The sequence below is a fragment of the Populus euphratica genome, unplaced genomic scaffold (genome assembly GCF_000495115.2).
Source record: "Populus euphratica unplaced genomic scaffold, PopEup_1.0 scaffold1405.1, whole genome shotgun sequence".
Classification (NCBI taxonomy): Eukaryota; Viridiplantae; Streptophyta; class Magnoliopsida; order Malpighiales; family Salicaceae; genus Populus; species Populus euphratica.
In genome coordinates this window covers 26,869-48,860 of record NW_011501244.1, presented here as the reverse complement: position 1 = coordinate 48,860, position 21,992 = coordinate 26,869, and the positions used below count along the sequence as shown (strand labels likewise).

Here is a 21,992-nt window from a genome sequence, read left to right as displayed (position 1 = left end):
TATATGATGATTGTAACTCAGTTCATCAAAAGATGATTATAACTCAATTTTTTATATGATGATTGTAACTCAGGAAATTGTGAAAATATTTATTAAGGATGATCAGTACTAATCAAGATAGCATTTAATTATATATATAATTAAAGGTCTGATTAATTAATGTTTTTGATGAATTGAGTTGACTAAATTATAATTATAATAACTCGGGAAATTGTGAAATTTTTTATATGATGATTGTAATTCCAATCAAACAGACGGGCCCAAATTCGATCTTAAAATCTAATCATCACAAGCCTGGACTAGATGTGTTTATCCAGCCCACTATTTGTTACGTGGCGAATCTTCATTTGCCAATCAATTCAGCCTCAAGAACACATGATTCAGACTCGCAAAGGAACGCTTCCTCTTCCTCTTCAATTCTTAACGCAAAACCCAAAATCTGCAATTTTTTTGGAAGTTCTTAGATTATTAATCATAAAAGTTCAATAAAAGTAAAATAAACCACAGAAAGGGAGTAGAAAGATGAGATTTTTGTGGTTAATTGTGGTGTTATACACTGTATGCAACCATGTTTTAGCTGATCAGATCTTCCCTGGTCATGTAGGTAAAAAGATTGCTACTTTGACTGTAAAGTCGATTGCTTTGTAAACATAAGATTAATGGGTCTTTGAGATTTTATTGTTTTTGTCATGGGTTTATCTTGTTTCGCTATGATTTCTCAATTTTTGAAGAATTTGGTTTCTTAGGATTAATTAATTATTAATGTGTTTCATGGAATGTTTTTGTTGTTTCGTGCAATGTTTTTTCAACAAAGATTTTTATGTTTTGTGTGGAGAACATTGGAGTGCCTTTAATTGGTTAGAAGGTAATTTTTTGGACAAAATTCAGAGGGAAAGGGTGTTAATGATAGTTTGTAATACGCTGTGGTGCTGAATCGGCTTGGCCTTTTATTGTTTAGTTGTTTTATATCAAAGCATGAAGTAGTTTACTGGTTATGAATGAAGCTTAAACACGGATAACTAAATGGGGGGTTGTAATTCAGCCATGACTGTTGCTGGCAGTTGTCATGGCACTATTTAAGAATTTAGAGGTTTCAAGTCCTGTTTTGATATGTTCAGTCAGTTACAAGGGTGTTTTTGTGTTTTGCATGTTAAGCGAGTTAGTTAAATTAATGTTGTTGAGTTATATCCTTCTTCTGTTTGTGTATTTCTAAATCTGCTATGTTAACTTTCTGCTAATCAACAGGTGCTACATTTCGCAGTTCTCGTGAACCAAAATATCAGATCGAATTTCATTCAGAAGACTCTCCTTTTCTTCCTGTAAGCAAGCGTAGGGTTTTTGGCTTTTATTTCCTTTCTGTGCTACGTATATCTTTGTATCATGCTAGTCTTTGTCATCAGCTAGATTGCATGTCCATGTTTCAAAAATGCGCCTTTTAACACTTTTATCACCGCATGCTCTTTGATCAGTTAAAATGAGAATATGATGGGAACCTGGGACTTGGGGCCAGTCAATTTGTGACTTGAAAAGAGAAAAACTGTCCTGGCTAGGATCTGGAAGATGAATGTTTCTCAAAAAGTTTGCATGCAAAGGAGGGTTGGTATTATTTGATAGTCAAGAGAGTTTCCTTGTTCATTTTCTGCAGCAGATGGGTAGTGAGGGATTGAACAGTGACCGTGTTATGACATTGCAAATGCTTAACTCTGTTGTAATTTTAAATAGCTTCAGATTCTCTATTTTAAAGTCAGTTTTTAAGTTTCAGACTCAAACTGATATAACAATAAAATTTTTTCTCTTTTAGTTTCTTCACATCCCATGGAGCCTGTGAGTTTCTTTGGTGTGAAGAATGTTCATGCAACAACCTAATGACCATTCGTTAGCTTTCAATGTGATAACCTTAATTTATTTTCCTTTTTAGTTCTCTCTGTGTTGGAATTTGGTTTCTGTAACTTATATATAAAAAATGATTTGTTTTTTTAATCCGACAACTTTGCAGGATGATGACCAGGAGTCAATAGTTATACCCAACAAAAATGGTGAGAATTATTTATGCTTCTTGCCTAAGGTGGAGAAAGCCAAGAGTGAAAAACCAATTACTCAGCTAAATATAAGCAGCATGATTGTGGAAACTGAGGAACGGGTTAAATTGAAGACACCAGATGAGTTGCTTGAAGTACTGAAAGGCTCATGCTTTGTCAGAGTCAGTATCTGTCACTAAAATTTTTTTGGACATGTCATACTAAATAATGCGATTCTGTTTGTTGATCAAAATTGCTTCCAGTTGTGCTTTTTTTGTTTTCTGATATCTGGTCTTTTTGAATAAATTTGCATCAATCGCAAGTCATTTCTCTTACACTGCTGTATCTTTGATGCAGCAAGAGGGTTGGTGGTCTTATGAGTTATGCTATCAGAATAAAATAAGGCAATTCCATGTGGAGGATGAAAAGGAAAAGGTTGTGTTCTGGGCATGTATGAGTTATTCTTATCTTTGATTTTTTAATTTCTTTTGTTTTGCCTTTGGTTTTGATATTTCCTTGCTTTGTAACTGGAAGCATGCTGATGGATTAATTTCTTGAAGTTTCGGTGGATAGGATGTCCTATACATCCTTTTAGGCTTGTCATAGTAAGAGCAATAATGCCAGGCAGTTGCTACTACTATTATTATATTGGAAAACCTAGTTTATTTTCCAAATTTTGGAATGATTAGGACATTTGACAGTAGTAATTTCAGCTTCCCTTTGTACATTGCACACCTGCAACTTGCATTTTATTGCCTTCATGATGCATATATTTCCCATTACAGGCTGTCCAAGAATTTATCTTGGGTGTGTATGATGAAGAAGCCACGGCTGCATTCAACCAGAATCTTTCTGACATTTCTACACTGAAGGATCATCCTTCAAAAGATGCATCTCAAAGGTAAAATACCAACCCATGCAAAGAGTGTGAGGTAAACTTGGCTTGTGGGCAAAGTAAAGCGAATACAAGGCGGTAGCCATCATATTTCTATTGTTTGTGTGAGTAGGTATCATGCTCATCAGTATACAAATGGAACCATATGTGATCTTACAAATGAGCCACGAGAAACTGAGGTACGGTGGAGAAGTTACTTTTTTGCATCCTCTCTCTCTCTCTCTCTCTCTCTCTCTCTCATGTGGTGCCTGTGTTTTCTTTATGTGCAGGTGAGATTCGTATGCTCAGAGCCCAGAGCTATGATTAGTTCTATCATTGAGCTATCCACGTGCAAGTATGCTCTTACAGTACAGTCTCCAATGCTTTGCAAGCACCCGTAAGTCTCTCTCCCTCTTTGAGGTGAAAACCATTGCTGCTAGAGATCATGATAAAATATTGCAACCTTTAAATTGCTTATGGTTTAAATACAAAGGAATAAAATATACAATAGCATGTTAACTTCAGCAATCTTGTTCAATCTTTGGTGGTAAAAGCGCCTTGCTTCATTTTAAGGCTTGATTGATCAACACAATTTGTCTCAAGTTTTAGACTCAATTTGACAGTCCAGGGCGCAATGAAATGCCAATCTTCTTGTTATGGTGAAAAATCATCTCTAAGGTGCCTTGCATCACTTGTTTAAACTTTAAACAAAGTTGTTATTTGAAGAAGTTACATGTTACTACTACCACAAAATTGGGCTTTCATATCCATGTGCTGTTTATCGCAAAATGAAGGTAAAAAAATCTGTAAGAATGATAGATGGTGAATTTGGAGAACGACAAAGTGAAATGAAAAATATTATTGTTGTACAAAGCAACAACATATCGTTATACAATCTGTTTGTGATTGTATCTTGTGTGAAAATGCTTGTTTTATCTGTTGAGTTGCTGGTATGAGCTTGTTTTGTATTTAGTTCGTGTTAATATAGCTTCAAATGGACTCTCAAGTTTCTATGGAAACATGCCATTTTATCCAACCGAATCTACAATACTTGCTTTCATGCATAATGCGTTGCATCCACTTTTGACTTCGCAGATTGTTTCAAGAAGAGAGACCAGTGTGGCACACCATTAATTGCAACCTTCTTCCAAAGGATTACAAACAAGCTAAGCCAGATGAAGTCGAAACCCGAAGATGAGCAGATTTTTATGGTGTCTGACATTGAATCATCTAGTTATGATTCAGATGAATAAGCGACGCACAGGGACCTTTGTCAATATGGATCAAATTGAACGAGCTAACAAATTGTGTTCTTCGTGTTTTATATAGCTCTCTCTTCGCAAGTGCAACAAATGGTCAATCACTGTCATGCCATTGACAACAAACAGTCTTAAGACAGTTTTAATGGAACTTTGGATAACTCCAGGTTGATGAAACTGATCAGAAAATACATGTAAATTTTACGGAACAAGACATTCCTTGATGCTCCAAAATTTCTTCCATTTCTTTCCATGCATTCCACTAATTTGTTGCTTTCCAACAAGCCGATTTTTGCTTCATGATGGAAGGCAAAGGTGAGAACATTTGGAGAGCTTAGTTTGGACCAGTAATATATGGGACGCACAGAATTCAATTAAAATGTTATTACAATTTCTTTTGATTCCCATTCCTCAATATTACTAAAATATATTTTGTATTTTAAGATTGAAGAATGAATTTGTGACGTAGCGTGAGAGGATTTTTTAAAAATTATTATTAAATTTGGTCGAGTTAAATTTGAAACTTTTTTCACTTTAACTCTTATATAATTTTGAATTTGATCTAAAAATTTAAATATCAATTCAAAATTAATCAATGAACTTAAAAAAGAAATCAATAATTAATTTTTAATAAAAAAATTCAATATTAAAAATTTAAAAAAATAATCAAATTTTGAGTGGCCCGGGGCTCAAAGGCTTAAAAAAAAGTTGTGGCTCTTGCACTCGGGCCATATTTTTATAAGAGATGTTATGTTGCCTATCCAATCTAAAATCTAGACGCCACTTTAGTGGTAAAAAAATTATATGGTCAAGTTTTTCAGTTTTTAAGGTTAAAAATTTATTTTTTTAACTTATTTTAATTTAAAAACACCTACTATAAAATCCTTTCTAAACTATCTACAAACCTCAAAGCACTCTAAAATCATCTGAAAAAACACTCATTATCATTAAACTCTCTCATCATCGGATAAAATCTGTTGATATCAAATTTAATTATTTTAGTTGCTGAAATCATAACTAATCATTCTCTCTTTTTCACCACTTACTAGTGCCTTTCTTTTCTCTTTCTAATCTAGAAATTAGAAAATATGCAAAATAAATTTTTGGATTAAAATAAACTTTTAGATTAGCCATATATTTTCTCTTGTTTTACAATTCAACCTTATTCCTTTTAATTTGATAATTATACCATAATTGTAATACTAATTCCATATCATTAAATGATGGGATATAATTGAAAGGATAAAGGTTTGAAAATTAAAAGAAAACTCGGAAAAAGTGAAGCCCCATAAGCTTTTCCAAATCTTTTACATGTATTAGGTAATAATTGCAATACTAATTCTATCAAGAAATTGAATGATGTTATTTAAAGGAAAAAAAAAAAGCTTGAAACAAAAAAATAAAAAAATCAGAAGCTTCCTGTTCACTCGATGTGTTTTTCGATGATATAATATTGTTTTTCTATAAAAAATAAGAACCTGATCAGTTAATACTTGCGCTTATGAATTTCTTCCACGTTTACCTTTGCGAGGGCAACCTTTCTTCTAGTAGATAAATCTATTAGAAATACAAACAAACGGGAATTGTTGCTTCTGCTTGGCTTTCATCTCTATAGTGCATTTATTTCAACCAGGAAGTCATTGTTTTACAATAAAAAGGATCGTTGCCAACACCATCACTCTCAAGATGGATGCTGCAATTACGTTTGCTGTGTGCAGTTCAGTACAACAACGCAGCCTATGCTTAGTTTCAACCCTTAAACACTAAGGCTCTATCATATCACCAGAATTGCTATTACCACTATTCACAATATATTCACAAAGATACACTTTGTGCTATTCTTTGAGTCAATTTCTTCTTACTGGGAAGATTGGGAAGATGAAGTGCCATCCGCTGACGCCAGCAAAGCGAGGTACTCATTGATGGCCTCCCCTTCTTTGGCTACTTCAATGTCATAATCAGACAATGCATCACCTCTCGCTAGTTCATCAGCAATTTCACCCTCCATCTCCACATCCCGCTGTTCAATTTCAGCAGCTGATGGACCTTCATTACTACAATCAATATCCAGGGCATCTGGATCCAGATTATCCAGAGCAAGGTCGGTAGGAGGTGAATCAGGAGCACTAGCATTATTGTTAACAGTTGAACCATGAGCATTTGCACTGTTTTCAGCAGCAACAGTGGTATCTGCTCTGGAATGTGTGAGCAGTTGATGCATGGCTTGCTCTAAAGAACCACCAGCTTGGACAGCACCAATCACTGCAGAAAGCAGGCAAGAATAAATGTCACTAACTTGGCAAGGTAATAATGCCTACAAACATAGAAACAGCCTAGAATTAGTGCACCACAACGCACAGCTGCTTATTAGTACCTCTTGATCTTTCAAAGCCCATGGACACAAGCCGTTCAATGGTGGCATCAGTGGCTCGTTGCTGTCTTCTTCTTTTCCTCAATTCTATATTACGCTGCAGGTCAACTCAAGTTAGTAATGATAAAAGTTTGAAATGAAATTCAACAATATTTCATGTGTAATTTCAGAAACCTGAAGTGCAGTATTAGCTTCTGGATTTGTCAAGTCATCCAATGCTTTTTGAGTATCATTCTCATTTTTTCGAAGAGCTTCAGCAGCTAGCTCCTTCTCAAACCTGCCACAATGAGGAACCCTTAGCTTTTACCAGGGACGATAAGTGTTAAATGAGTAGGAAAGGGAAGTACAAGTGTTAACGTCATATTTACAGAATGCCCTAAAGAATTGAAGAATCTGATAATCAACATGTCAAAATATCGAGGAAGTTCATGAAATTGCTCCTCCAACACAATATTAAGCTCAGGTACCAAGAATGTGCATGAAATTGGGATAACAAACTTTTGAGTACCAAATGTTGAAGCACAAATATATGCACTCCTAATGCTTGTTACAAATAAGTTTTCTAACATGAAACTATGTTTTCTTACAGGAACACCACTAACAAAGGTATTAAAATGCCTGCTTACCCTATGGAGACCACCTCTGTCAGTCTTTGGAGATCCACAGCTTTCTTTAAGGGTGTAACTCCATACCGTTTCTGCTCCCTGGAAATCAGCAGAGAAATGATGTTACTAACATGGGATAATCCCATATGAAACAAAAGTCAATTTTATGACACTTGCATTATTTCATTTCTTCGACGAATGTCATCTTCCCTTTTCTGTTCTCTCTTTTCCCTTTCTACTACAAGAAAATTAACAGCACTCTGAATATCCTGATTGCTCATTCTTAATGCTCGTTTTGCATCCCATTCCCAAAAGCCCATGCTCATGACAAGTGATAAGGCTTCATCAGGCACTTGTAGCTGGAATCCACAATAGGGCTTGTTTTCAGAAGGAATAAAAATGCAAGGAAGCTTTGATAGGAAAAGAAAGAGTGCATTGAGATGGAAGATCAAAGACAAAGTAAATGAAGAATCCAGAATTACTCAATATTGAGATTCATAAATTTGATTTCAACGTTTAGACAATTGCAAAAGTTCAAGCCTCAAAAGCAACCACTTCAACCAAAAAGACTAAAAACTAGATCTTATTTGCAGATGCGTTGGTTTCAATTTTGGTAAAAGTTTGCAAACATCATACATCATCCATAGACAAAATGAGAAAAATCAGACAACATTCAGTAAACTATCCCAGAATATATCAAACAAGATGAGAAAACATTATGTACTTAAAAAGTATGTTCACTGATACAATGTCATGTCTACACACACGCACACAAGGAAAAAAATGTTTGACCTGGAAGAACTTTTCTTGTGCAGAGGCCAAGAACTTCCTAGATTTGTCCAACTGGCCACTGTGATAAGCCACCACTCCTTCCAACAATTCCAATCGCAAATATCTACAAAGAAATAACAAAATGGAGTTACATTCAAAGTGCCAACCAAGACTTTCAATCCAGCTATCAGTACCCATGCAGAAAACTTTACATTAGACACTCACAGTGCAAGCTCTGAAGTACGACCAGCTTGAAGCAGTCTGAATCGGGAGGAGTCCTTTCCATGAGCACGCTCAAGTCCTTCTCTAGCCTTTTTGAGGCGTAATCCTGCCACTGCAATCCAGGCAATATCTCGGAGCATGAAGTAACACCAGACCATGTCTATTTGCAGTATTGGAATATTGTCAACGAGCTGGAAGCAACACAGCCGAAAGGCAAAAGAAAAGGACAGTATTAATTACTTAACCATAAAAGACACCAGAAAAGGATCTAGCATTAGCCATCTAAGTTAAAGCAAAAAAATAGCTCACTCACTTCAATGGACTTGGGATTGCATAGAGAGAAAGCCTCCTGCAACATAGAAATCAACAGGATATTCATTTCCTTCGTCAATTACTGGAGGGTTTCTCAATTGATAAGCAACAATCAAGTTTCCAAAAGCCAAAAAAAGTCATCCAATAAGTCTAAAAATCATTTCATATGCATGAGAAAAGTTTTGAAAAGGAGCACAATGCCAGTTGTAATAGACAAGCAGAGGAAATATGAAAAATAAAGGGAATTGTGATAAGTTAATTAAAGGAAATCTATGAAAAAGTATAATATGAAGATACAAAAACTGTCCCCTAAAAAATTTCAATCGGAATATCTTAAAAGACGCACCAATAACTTACTCCAAAACAATTGATTAAACCATAGAAGTCAAATATACAAATCAATTGCAATAAATTGACCATTTAAATAAATGCACTAGGAACTAACCTCTCCCATAGTAAGAACTTCTAGTGCATCAGTAAACATTTGCTTTCTGATAAATCGCTTTCCACTTGTATGGAGCATCAGACCTGTCATTATTGCCCTGCCAAATAATGGTTCAGATCTTACTTCTTATTGAGTAGGATGATAGACCCTTAAACTCTTAACCATGGAATTTTTGTCAGGTATCGAAACAATCTAGAAAAGTTACAAGCACAATTTACTTCAGTATCTTACAGTCTATCAGTCTCAGAAAAGTGCACTTTCTTCCCATTCTGATCTTCAAGTTCAATATCAAAGTCTTCTATAGGTAATGCACCATCTGCATGCCTCTTGGACAATGCAGTAACAGCTGCCCTGCCAAGTTAAAAGAAACCACATGTGAAATGCAACAATTTGCAAATTATAAAGACATGTTCAGAACGATGTTATCCTCAGTCAGCACATCTGAGAGATTTATCTTCAACAAACATGTAGCAGAAGCACAACAAATAAATCCAAAATTCTAGTTGGGGGTTGGAACAACTTGGCTTAGTCATTCCTGAGTTATATAAATTTCCAGATAAAGAATTAACCGAGTTCAAACTCAAATTGTATTTTCTTCCAACAGATTTGACCATCATATCAAAATACTTCACTCATTGATTCATCTGCTTAGTTTATAGAAAAAGCTCAAATACCTAAGTCTGCATCAATAACAATCCATACAAAATTCATGCACTGTTGTCCAATCTACCTACACAATTCAATACCCAAATCAAAATGTTTGCGAAATCTCAAAAATCTATTAGCACCTTACAGTTATATTCTTCGGTTCAGTCTAATTTTAATAAAAAATTCAACCAAACTGGAGAATAATACTCCTTGTTAATATAATCTGAATTGAGAATTGATTCAAATCGAACTGGTTTTGTTCAGTTTGGGTCGGATTTTTAGTATTCAAAACAGAAAAAAAACTAAAATGTTTTTATTACTGCCGTTGCATGCCTTAATCTGGATGTGGAAATTGCTCTTGAAGGTTATTCAAGAATGAAAAAAAATCAAAATTAATCGTTGTATATCTTAATCTAGGACATGCACCTGCATTTAGCAACTGATCGTTACTGCCTGTAAAGCAATCTCCACGTCCCCGGGCTTCCTGCTAATGGAGGAACAAATGAGAAAGAGGAGCACAGAGGAGTAGGAGCGGGAGGGAGGGGTCTTTAGGGTTATGATGTTTTTTTTAGATTTAATTAAACTAGTTTGGTTTGGTCTAATTTAATTAATTTAAATTTTTTTAAATTGGAATCGAATTAGACCAGATTTTTTTTTATTTTTTAATTAATTTTTTTTATTAATTCAATTTTTACAATTAATTTATTCTTGATTTAATCAATTGATTAGTTTTTTTAAACATTCCTGTTCATAGGTCTCACTTTGAAAATATGAGCATAAAAGTTAGTTATAGAAAATTAGGAATTCACCGTTTCTTGATTATGTTTTCATCACATTGTGTTGGTCTAGCCCAACTCATATTCACATGTAAGAAAAAACTATTCGACATTAAATTTATGCTAATAAAAAATTAGAAGAAAACTATTTTTATCCTTTTAGATTCACAGTTAAACACCATGTTCGATTTTGATCCCTCTTCTTTTTCTTTATTGTCATTTCACTTCCTAATTTTTTTTATTTTTTTTGTAATTTTTGTATTTTTTTTTTCAATTTTTACTTTTTTTTAAACATGTTTGAAAAATAAGGAGTTAAAAATGGGTAAAGACAAATTGAAGTTTCATAATTTTTTTTTAAAGAAAATCCAAGTTCCATGAGATGTATATCCGATTAGTATGGGACTCTCACCCACGCCAATGATATCATTTATCATTTTTTAAGTTGTGTTTGGTAAAAAATTGAAGAAAACTATTAAATGAGTGAAATTCGTAGGTAAAGTGTTAAATATGTAAAAACAATATTAAAAAGTAAAGGGCTAAGTATGCTCGATAATGGTTGCTAAAATTGAAATAATAATATACTTGTGGTCTAAAATAAAAATGAAAAAAAAAAGAATAGTTACTATTGAACTTAAAAATGAAGGGAAAGCACTAAAACCAATTTAACTACCCATTTTTTAGGTATAAAAGATACTGTAACAGCAGTTTTTCAAAATATTTTTTCTTAGAAATGCATTGAAATAATAGTTTTTTTGTTATTTTTTAAGATTTATTTTTTATATTAACATATTAAAATATCAGAAAACATCCAAATAAATTATTTACAAATCTAAAAAAAATATAAATTAAATAAAAAAATATAAATTAACTAGAAAAATATTATAAATCACGAACAATAATTTTTGGATCTTAATTATTTCAATGCTTTTTTGACATTGCATAGTTAAAAAAATTTAATTTCTATTTAAAAAAAACAACATTTCAGCTAAATCTGGCATTTATATTTATATTTAAATAAAGCAATGTGTTAGAAAAAAAAAAACCTGTATCAATTATGTAGCATCCATTCTCATTGTGTTCGCAATGAGGGGCTAATATTATGTATATGGAACCCATAAATTATAATATAAAGATTTACGATATTGAGAGTTCTTATAAGAGATTTCAAATTCAAATTTGTGATTTTTTCTAATGTTTAAACTCTATTTTTAGTATACATTATAGCACTTCATCACATGTTTTTGAGACTGTAATCTCATTTATACAAGCAACTAAATAGTGTACCCGTGCTATGTTACATGTACAATTCCAAGTTAATTCCTAATAAAAAAAAAGATATTGGTATTATTTGTTAAAAAATATATTAATAATAAAAAGAGAATTTATACTAACAATTACATTCTCTCTATAAAATTTAAATTATTAAAAAAACCAATTTCTTTTCATATAATTAAAAAAATTCAAAGAACACTCCACTCACAAGATCAAATATCTTTCAATTTTGTATTTTAGTTCTTAGTTAATATTAATAATTTTTTTATTATTTATTAATTTATATAATTTTTAATTTATTCATTAAATGTACAGATTAATTTTTTAATTCTCAATTAATTTTTTTTATGATATCAAAAAATATTTTCACAATACCTGCACATTCTTTTTTAACGCTAAAAATTAAATTCAAGTCATATCCGCAACATAGAATAATTGGCTAATAACTTCATATATTTGATCCTATTCTAAAGATATAATTTTATATAAAATTTTTGTAAATGACAAAACATTTTCAAAATAATTTTAAGATGTAAGGAAAAAAAATCACTTTTATATTTTCTAGTTACACTATATCACATTTTTACTATATTTAAAAATTAACATTTAAGCACCCTTTTGTTATTTGAATTTAAAGCTGAAAGAAAACAAGTTATAAGTGAAAATAAAATAAAATTACATGCATTAATCGTCTCGTGTGGTTAGTTTTTGAAATAGATCGAAATGTACGAAGTAGTGTGATGAACATTCACATCTTACAACTTCAACAATTGAATTTGAATGCTAATTTGTTGATTGAGTTCCTTAGCTACAAGAAAGATGGATTTCCATTAGTTTAATTCGTGAATTATATGTTAAGTGAATTTAATTAAGCAATTTGAAGTGTCCCCGAACATGATTACGGTAAATGGAAAACCAGATTTCCTAACAAAAATCATTACGCTAGCTGGACTAATCAAGGATAGCAATTGGGATGATTTAAGCACCAACACTTTGGATGCTCTTAGAGCACACATCTTAAGAAAATTAAGACAGGAGCAAGATCTACTGCATGCTTGATTTGTTCATAAGAAACAAAGGAAATTAATACGAACTCTGGCTGTTGAGCTTTTGTCATGAAATTCAAATCTAAAATTTCAATTCCTTAGATTTGATCATGATTACTGAAAATATTGGAAATCTGGAATTATCAAGCGTACATCTAACCATTTGAATCATGACCCGGACCTTGACAGAGCTTCCGGATGCACCCGTCCCACTATGAACTTTGATGTTTCTTTCTTTCTAGCTCCATGGACAGTTGAGCACCATGCAAGTCCTAGAAGCACATAACGAAAATATTTCTTGCGGAGATTTTCTTACCTTCATCCACAATGGATATTATAATAGTTTTTTATTTTCTTTTCCACAATTCCTGATCCCTTAAATCTTTTTGATCACTGATTGGTTCAATTAATTTGATTTGTTATAACCGCTAGGTTCTATTTTTTTTTTTTTTTTTGATTTACGTGGGGTGTCCGGGCCAGCTTGCGCGCACCACGACTAATCCCCACGGCCCACTGAATATCCTGCAAACCCAGTAGGCATGTAAGGCACCGCGGGGATGACAGGCGTGCATGCTAGGGCTTGAACTCACGTGCAGTGGAAGGGACAAGCCCCTTCCACCGCTAGACCAAGCCCTAGTTTGCCGCTAGGTTCTATTTTTATTCTTACATTAGATGGATGATATATACCCTGCGGCGAAGCACAAACATATAAACAAGTCTGAAACAATATGGTCCCGAGGTTCAAGAACCCAAAATTCTACGAGTTTTTTTAGTAAACCTTGAAGGTAACGCTGCTTATAAAATCAGATTTACAAAATTTCTAATATATATATTAAAATAAATATAGTCACCTTGAAGGTAACTCTGCTTATAAAATTAAAGTTAATGGACGATGGTAAAACATTATTCAACATAAATAAAATACATGTAAATCACACAAAAAGTATTGTGCAAACACATAAATCACATTGTGAAATCTAAAAAAACACTTCAAACATGAAAATCTTTTTGGATTGAGCTTGTTTATTTGTCCTATAAAAATGTGTTTGTTATAGGCTTTCCAAAAGTAATGCAACTACAACATATACGTCTCCAACCATTTAAATCCTTCTGCATTAATTTTTGTTTCAGATCATCTTAATTGTGTTGTCTTCATTGGCCTAAGCCTTTTAACATTTTTATTTGCTTTGTGAAAGTTTTCCATCTACATTTTAATAGCTGTCCTATATGACATTGAGTAGGAGAGGAAATGTCCGGGGAGTATTTCACCCCTAAACTTAAATGAGACAACTTGGTGTGACTTGAAGGAGCAAATACATGTTGGATTGGAGTCTGAGCATGTTTCCGATCGATCAGAGTTGGATGTAATTGAAATTAATCCAAAAGGGCAAAATTAAAAGAATTAATTAAGGATCAAATTGAACAATCCAGGAATTAAGGACTGTTTTGTAAAGTTAAAAGGGCAAAATTAAGAGAAATTTTTAATTGCTTAGAGGTCTAATTGCTGAATTTCCAAAAACAGCAAGGGTCAAAATAAAAATGTGTCTTTTGGCTGAAACGTCGCCGTTGCTGGTGGAACAGCCGTGTGATCTTCTTCATCCCAATTCAACTGGAGACCTGAAAATCTGCAACAGATCCAATCGTGGACCACTTCTCTTACCCACAATCTCGTTCGTGGAAGATAACAGTCCTCCAAAGACAGGACTGGTTAAGGGCAAGCTGCTGGGTCTCTATAAAAGAAGGAAAAACCCAGACGAAGGGAGAAAGAAAACAGAACCCCAGTTGAAAAGCACATACCAAAAGCATTCTTCCCAAACACAATCTCAAAGAAAAAACCACAGGAGGACGAAACAGATACCGAAACCAGGGAACAGGGGCTGAGAACTGGAGACAAAAACGAAGAGGCAAGTAACGAAACAGGGGGGAAGCAAACGAAACAGAAACAGGGGAAGAAAAACTGGGGAAAAAACTGAGAGAAATGGGAGACCCAAGACGAAGAAAAATAAACCCAGAAATCAGAGGAGGAAAAACAGGGCATAAAACACAGCAAAAAAGGCAACGATACAGGGAAGAAAAAACCGAAAACCAGAGGAAGAAAAACAGGAGCTAAACCCAGAGGAGGAAAAACCAGAGAAAAAGGCCAGCTTACCCCAGCTTCGCCTTCGTCTTCAGAGAACAAACGCAGACGAAGAAGAAGAAAAAGAGACCTAAGGAACGAAACAGAGGAACGAACAAAAGCAAACGTGGGAAGAACTTGAAGGAGACGCAGGAGACAGCAAGGCCATGAATGGCAGAGAACAAAAAACAATAACAGAGGAGGAACGAGATAGGGACCGAGAACCAGAGAAAAATAGAGAGAGACGGAAACAACAAGAGAGCAGCAATACACAAAGACGCCTTCGTCCTTGCAAACAACGAAAACCCAGAATCAAAACAAATTCCCAGCAGGCCGGCCTCTTCATCATCTTCTCGGCTTCAAAAGCTGCTGAGATAGCAAAAGGAAAAACGCAAGAAGAAAACACATAGACTAACATCAACTTCACCGTCGTCTTCATCGCCTCCAGCAGATCAGGTAAGCTATCTTTCTCCTCCCGCTTTGCTTCATTCTCCAAATAATTAGCGCATTGCACTGTTCAAGTGAATTTCAATTCACTTGAACAGTGAGCAACACGCGTGTTGCGTTGCCCAGCCTGGCCACTGGCTTCGGTAGTGGCCAGGCTGCGCTAGGCCTACGTTAAAAAAATAAAAAATAAAAAATAAAAAAATAAAAATAGAAATAGAAATAGAAAAAATGAAATACAATAAAATAAAAAATATGTATGCATCAATAAAAATAATATAAATTTATTAGTTTATTTATTAACACAATAAAACTACCGGTTTAAATTTATATTATTTTTATTCGTTGTATTTTATTTTATTTAGCTAGAAAAATAAAAAAAATATAAGCATGCGTAAAAATAAACTTATTTTTATTTATTTCTTCACTGGTGCTAGAGTCGGAAATAAAAAATATTGATCTAATTTATTTTATAACTACATAATATTTATCAACATTAGAATTGGAAGTATTCATAGTTGAATATTCATTGGCGCCAGAATCAGGAATATCACATACAAACCATCATAACATAAACTAAAAAATATTTAGCAATTTAAGATAAAATTAACAATGCAGCCTACCTCAAGTAGGACGTTTAAAAATGATAGTATCTTTTTTTTTATATAACAAGTACTGGACTATAGAATCTCAATTGATCAGTTAAAATTTCTAGTGACCATAATACTAAGTATCGACTATTTAAATAAGATCATTTCTTATTAAAAAATAAAATGTTAAAAATCTATTTTCTTTAAAATTTTAATATTTAAGATTACTGTGATGTCGAGTGTGAGAATACCTATCTCAGTGGTGAATACTTCTAATGAAACCCCATGAAGACCCAAAAAAAATAAAAATTGACATTCTGCTACGGGGCAACTAATCTGTCATACCGATGGTGATATGCTTTACATAAATGTCCAGGTTTACCATGTATTGGCCAATATATTAGAGGAGACGCTTTGCAGATGAGTAATTTTTGGCGCAGTTTGCACAACAAGACATCAATCCCTTCAATCCTGGTTCTCTAGGGATCCGGCTTGCCCTCTCACGTCCCTGCAGAACTCTTACAAACTCATCTGCAGAACTATTACAAACTCATCTGAACTTGAGTTCCTATCGCGATTAGCATCGAATACTTAGAATATTATGTCAACCAAATCATTGGTGATGGAGATGCCGCATAAAAGGATTACACGAGTGATTTGGTGAATAACTTGATATTATTGCATTACAACAGTGTCTATATATAATACAAAACCTGCGACTATGTAAGGAATGCTAATAAAAGAATATACAATCATAAACACGGCTGCAGCTATTTAGGAAACATAATAATATCAGAGATGCTATACATGGAAGTAGATCACTGATGAGCTGAAGTTATGGTGATTTCCTTATACCGCATACCCAGTAAAACTTAAACCACATATCAGTATGACAAGTAAGACTGTAAATGGGTTGTCAACAAAGCTTGAAGAAATGTAACAATCAGCTAAATATTATTTACCTGCGATGAAGCTCTCTGGAAATCTTTTTTCGTTAACACCCCATTCACTTCTCCATAGATAAAAATGGCGAGAGATAAATGCTGCAACTGTCTACGTAGCTCTGTGAAGTTTTTGAACTCCTCGAAGGTAATTCGTATGTCTCTTATCTGTGGTTCATTGCTTACTTCATCAACCCGATCGAGTAGCTTGCTAATGTGTCTAATATCAGCTGATGCAACCAAGGACAAGCCAAAATCTTTAGCTGATATAGTACCACATGATCTGTAATCATAATGGGCGAATTCCAGCCGTAAAATCTGTAAAATTCAACAGATTCAGTTCTTGTTTGTATACGAGTACAATGAGACAATGATCATGAACAGAATCAAGAATTGATGATTCATCAGAGCACAACAAGACTGAAAAAGGAAACTTATCGCAATCGAATCAATATTATGACATTCCTGACATTTCCCAACAAAAATCCTGCTAATTTAAAACCCTTCTTGGGAGATTACACAGGAAACTGTAATAAAAAGTTGGAAATATAAACACAGATTACAACAGAAACTGTAACAAGAAGTTAGAAATATAAACACATACTTCATCATGCAAGTCCCTCAAAAATTGGACAAATCTTTCATGTTGGAGACAGGTCCTGCCATCTTTGCCAAAGAAGTATTCTAAGAGGCCACCATTCTCCACAGGCTCCGCTACTTTCAACCCAAATCTCCTTCCATCTCTGTGGCCTGCCCCTTGCCTGTTTTGAGCTCTCATTAAACCCATCACTTTCTTAAATTCTTCTCTGTCAATTTGTCTGTTATAAACACGCGAACATTTAAATAAGCACAAATAGAAATAAGAGAATCAAGAAGCAAATTGTACTATAAGTATCAATGAACTTCAAAATTGTTTTGATATTCTGCAGAAGCTGAACTATGAAAAATGTGGACTCTGTGTCCAGAAGAAAGCAAGTAAATGAAAAATTTTCTTCAAGATAAAGGCAATTCATATTTCGACGGAACTAAATGTCTTTACTGCGAGTAGCTTCCTGGTCTGGTCACCTGCAACTTCACATAGATCTTGAAACTACAAGCAACTCACCCATTATTGTCGAGGTCAAACATCTTAAATGCAACAGAAAAACTTGATTCAGGAATGCTGAGCAGGGTGACAAAGAAGATGTACCTAAACGTTGAACATGGAAAGGACTAAGTAAGAACACAATGCAATTCCCCAGGGACTGCTTCCCCTATCAGAAATCCCTCTCTAACTTGATTTGACTCTGATGGAGGAAATACAGGAACAACTGCTATCATCAAGTCTGCTGGCGTCATAAGAACTTCACCATCAGGCGTTTTAAAAGATGCGAAGTACTCGAAAACCTGAAAGGAAAATAAATGAAACATTACACAAAAAAGCATAGCATATAACTAGTACTCATAGGTGTAATAATGGCTTCCACACCCAGGAAGATAAAAAATAAAAGAATATCAGCGAAACAAAATGAAAAGTGGACTTAGTGTACAAGAAGATCAATCCTATTAAAACTAGGGGAGTTGGAAGATGTTGGGTAGTTGACAACTGACTTTCATGCCACTTCTGAGTTATCGGGTGCTCTTATTGAAGGACAGCAAGGTTGTCGTGATGCACATCCTTAACTCTCCACAATACAAAACCCTAACAATATTTGAATGTTTGTTTCCATTTGTGGATGAATTAGACATTCGCAAGTCATTTAAAGGTTTCAAGCTTCCCCGATCAGACAATCAGGTAAAACATAAATGTCCTACAAATGGTTTTGAAATAGCCCATTGCTCTGCATTGGAAAGCCTAGATAGCTTACACTGCCGGAGAGGCAGGATTGAGAATGCTTGAATTGACCTTGCCAACACCAGGCTTAGCCGTAGGACTGCCAATTAATAGAAGTGCATACTTGGAATCATAGTGAATTGGTAAATCAGAAAAGAAGAAAGCTTTGTTTCAACAGACAGAAAACCAAATAACAACACACAAGTTCATTAAATTAATTTCTCATTGCTTAAAGGTAGACATGTTGCTACAGTGAATTGAGTCGCCAATAATGTGTGTGATTGAATGTGGCATAAATACAAAGAAACTATTTCCATTCCTGAAAGATTTGCGTGCATTCTCTTTTAGGCCATTCAAGCAATCAAATATATATCAATTTACGTGGTTTGACAACTTGTCTACTCCACTGTTAGGCCATTCAAGCAATCAAACACACATCAATTTATATGGTTCGGCAACTTGACTACTTCACGGAGCTACTGGTTTGTATTAATCAAGTTTAGAAGCAATACAAACAACAAAACAAGGAGGAGGAGAAAATTCTTCTTTACTTAACTCAACTCCTTTTCTTTTCTAACTCTTTCTGTGTTTCTCTCTTGTTCTTCTTACTTAGCTCTCAATAACATCCTCCATTTATAGCTGAAATAGAAGATAATCCTATCCATTTAGTCAATTATGGTAGCTATCATTTTTCAATGTTAGGTAATCATTCTTAACTTTTACCATGCAGCCACATGGCTGCCAACAAACATTTTTGTATCCATTCATAACATTCTCTGAGGGCTTTGCAGCCTGATGCGCTTTTCATAATTAAAGAAAACTGTTCTTCTATATGAATCTGGAACAATCGACAAAAATGATACAAAGGAGTACCCAATACCAGGTATTGAAAAAGTCTGTATGATCCGTTCCTATGCAGGAAAAAAAAATATTGTAGAAAAACAATCTGGTATATTACGCATGACTCAATTCAGAAACCGAAATTGTATGTGAAGAAAAACATTACAGAGGAACCTTTTCTTTTTCTTGTGTGGAAGAAGATCATCACTTGACACCCATGCTGCATCGTTTGCAATGTCGGCGAAAGAAACAAACGAACACTTACCAACCAAGGAAGGATACCAGTTGCTAAAGCTCAAGCTGGAGCCAACAATCACAACTCCTGAAGCGACTGATCTTAATAAAAATTTCAGCAATGCATCTCCACTCTTATGGTCATCATTTTGGGACCCACTGAAGGATGATCTTGACAAAGAAGCTGCCGCTGGTAATGGATCAGGCCCTTCTGATTGTGTGAGAATTGCTCTTTTGCAGGTCCGTTGATTGGCAAGCACTCTACGGGCCAGCTCTGAGGATTTCCTCAGGAATTCCCAAGACAACATAGTAGTAAAAAATTTCTTTCTGTGTTCTTACAACAGATAAAGCTGAAAAGGGTTTCTGAATTAAGAAATAGATAAATGAAAGAGAAAGATGGAAATGGAATTTTAGCAGGAATCAAGAATGTTATTGTTGACCGAGAAAGATGGAGTTAGTTAAGGTAGTTTCTTATGATCAGACAGTTGAGCCCGCTCTTTAGTTTTTCCTTGGTAGCTGCTAACTTGTGTCAAATGTACAGTGAAAGACGAAATAATAAATAATCAGTACCCTTCATAGTTTCATCCTTAAACTACGTTCCCTGTACTGGAAAGTTTCTACTAAATAAAAATCATGAATTGTCTTGTGCGATTTTTGACAAAACCTGAACCAACTACAATAAGAATCAAAAGACACGAGTACAGAATTCATGAAAAGGCCAAACAAGAACCCTAACCACACTCTATTTTCGGAATAAAGTTCCTCTGCCAATATCTACATCACATATATATATGACCCATGTTTTGAGTTTTTTTCTCAAAACTAAAATCCAACACATATATATACACAAGTAACCTTCATGTTTTGTGTTTTTTTCTCCAGGGATGGAAACCAATTTGGTTAATATTTCATATATTTACAAGAATATTACCGATGAGTTGCTAACATGGGATTTGAATTCAAAACCTATTTTGCAAGACTATTAGTTAGCTACAAATCGACTAGTAAAACAAAAATTAATTTTATCTGAGGTTTGTTAACTATTGAATTTTGTAAGTTATATCATTAACCTGCGTCTTTCATAATAGTACATAAAAATTGAATTATTCTTATAACCAACTTTTCCCCCCTACAAATCAACTGGTAAAAAAAGGAATTGCCGGATCAAACTAGCTAGGGTTGAGTTTGATTGCTATGAACAATTGAGGCCCCCGATCGTCCATTAATTTTTTTAACACAAAATTTAATTTTGAAGACATTAATTATGATCACTTGTCACGAAATATTAAGAAAAATTATGAGAAATAGAGTTTTTATACTTGGGAATTTAGTAAAACATTATAAAGAAAAATATAACAAACAACATATATAGTCCTCTAAAATGTAAGAAGCCTTCTTCATTCCTTCAAATACATGAAATTATGCCCACCCCTGCAGGGTTTTTTTTTTTAAGAAAAAAAAGATTGTTTTGAATCAGTATTAGAGATATTTCACTACTAAGCATTGCAATCATTTCCTAGGTGGGAGCTGAATTTGAAGGAGGCTCTTAGATGCAAAGCTTCAGCATCGAATTGATTCAGAGAGCTGGCCTAGCAAAAGCTTGGGCAATGCATTACAAGTCCTGGCACCGCATCCTCATGCCTAGTTTCTGAAGTTGGGTTGAAGGTCCAGAATGTGTTTGCAAATCAGGTCTGCACCAAACAAGTCTTCATTTCGCTCATTGATTTGATGATATCTCCCACATAAAGTTATCAGTATGATTCCAAGAGTGGATTTTCAATTAGTAAGATTTATTAAATCAATATGTATCACACTACTTTATCAGTATGATTCCAAGAGTGGATTTTCAATTAGTAAGATTTATTAAATCAATATGTATCACACTTCTTGTAGGACTAGACTGTAAAATACTATAAACTCTACCATTAAAAACACCCCCAACTCTGACTCCTACAAAACCCTAAACTTTAACCTTTAAAATATTCTAAATTCTATACCACTAAAAAACCTAAATCTTTAATACCCAGAACCTAAAAAAAATCCCCTCCCAAACCCTAGCTTTAACCCTTAAAATACCCTACCAAGAAAATTTTTAATTCTTTAAACCTTAACTCTTAAAATAACTTCAACCCTGTCGTACCACTAAAAAATCCTAAACCACCACAGTACCTTAAATTTTAAAATTCTAAATCCTAAAAAAATTCTAAATCTAAATTCTAAAAAATCTTAAAACATAAACTCTAAAAACTTTTATCCTATTAATCCTTAAAACACCCTAAAACTTAAAATATAACCTTTAAAATACCCTAAACTATTTATGAACAAGTCCATGCTTTAAACAGTTTTCAAAGGGTCAATCACAACCCATACTCCCAAACATACAACCCTAGTTGGA

The 21,992-nt window shown here is 34.0% G+C and overlaps 3 protein-coding genes and 1 pseudogene across 5 annotated transcripts in view; 1 reads left to right on the top strand and 3 right to left on the bottom strand.

The window, feature by feature from the left end:
• The first annotated feature begins 364 nt into the window (after positions 1 to 364).
• LOC105117523 (protein OS-9 homolog) lies at positions 365 to 4,404 on the top strand. Of its 3 annotated transcripts, none has more exons than XM_011015210.1 (8): positions 365 to 604; positions 1,246 to 1,319; positions 1,997 to 2,200; positions 2,376 to 2,453; positions 2,804 to 2,919; positions 3,026 to 3,092; positions 3,183 to 3,289; positions 3,495 to 3,629. In XM_011015210.1, exons 1-8 carry the CDS (start codon positions 523 to 525, stop codon positions 3,499 to 3,501), a joined length of 735 nt encoding a protein of 244 aa, XP_011013512.1. In that variant the 5' UTR covers positions 365 to 522; the 3' UTR covers positions 3,502 to 3,629. The 3 variants fall into 3 exon arrangements, with proteins under 3 accessions (XP_011013512.1, XP_011013511.1, XP_011013513.1); XM_011015209.1 differs by lacking the exon at positions 3,495 to 3,629 and adding an exon at positions 3,988 to 4,404 and having other exon boundaries at positions 367 to 604; XM_011015211.1 differs by lacking the exons at positions 365 to 604; positions 1,246 to 1,319; positions 3,495 to 3,629 and adding exons at positions 1,794 to 1,888; positions 3,988 to 4,404.
• Positions 4,405 to 5,734: 1,330 nt separating this feature from the next.
• Positions 5,735 to 9,236, bottom strand: LOC105117527 (NEDD8 ultimate buster 1-like; the record flags this gene model as incomplete). Its single annotated transcript, XM_011015215.1, has 10 exons — positions 5,735 to 6,413; positions 6,526 to 6,619; positions 6,697 to 6,799; positions 7,149 to 7,226; positions 7,305 to 7,486; positions 7,920 to 8,022; positions 8,124 to 8,311; positions 8,434 to 8,469; positions 8,878 to 8,974; positions 9,109 to 9,236. Coding segments are annotated over 10 exons (1,413 nt in total), but the record flags the coding sequence as incomplete, so codon positions are not given.
• A 3,956-nt stretch (positions 9,237 to 13,192) lies between these two features.
• Positions 13,193 to 21,992, bottom strand: part of LOC105117526 (leucine-rich repeat receptor-like protein kinase TDR) — a 28,214-nt gene continuing 19,414 nt past the window's right edge. The window contains exons 7-8 of the mRNA XM_011015214.1: positions 14,383 to 14,386; positions 13,193 to 13,209 (exon numbers count right to left, since the gene is read on the bottom strand). Coding sequence (XP_011013516.1) covers positions 13,193 to 13,209; positions 14,383 to 14,386 — 21 coding nt within the window. The remainder of the gene's footprint in view (positions 13,210 to 14,382; positions 14,387 to 21,992) is intronic.
• On the bottom strand, positions 15,816 to 19,905 carry LOC105117524 (calcium uptake protein 1, mitochondrial-like; annotated as a pseudogene).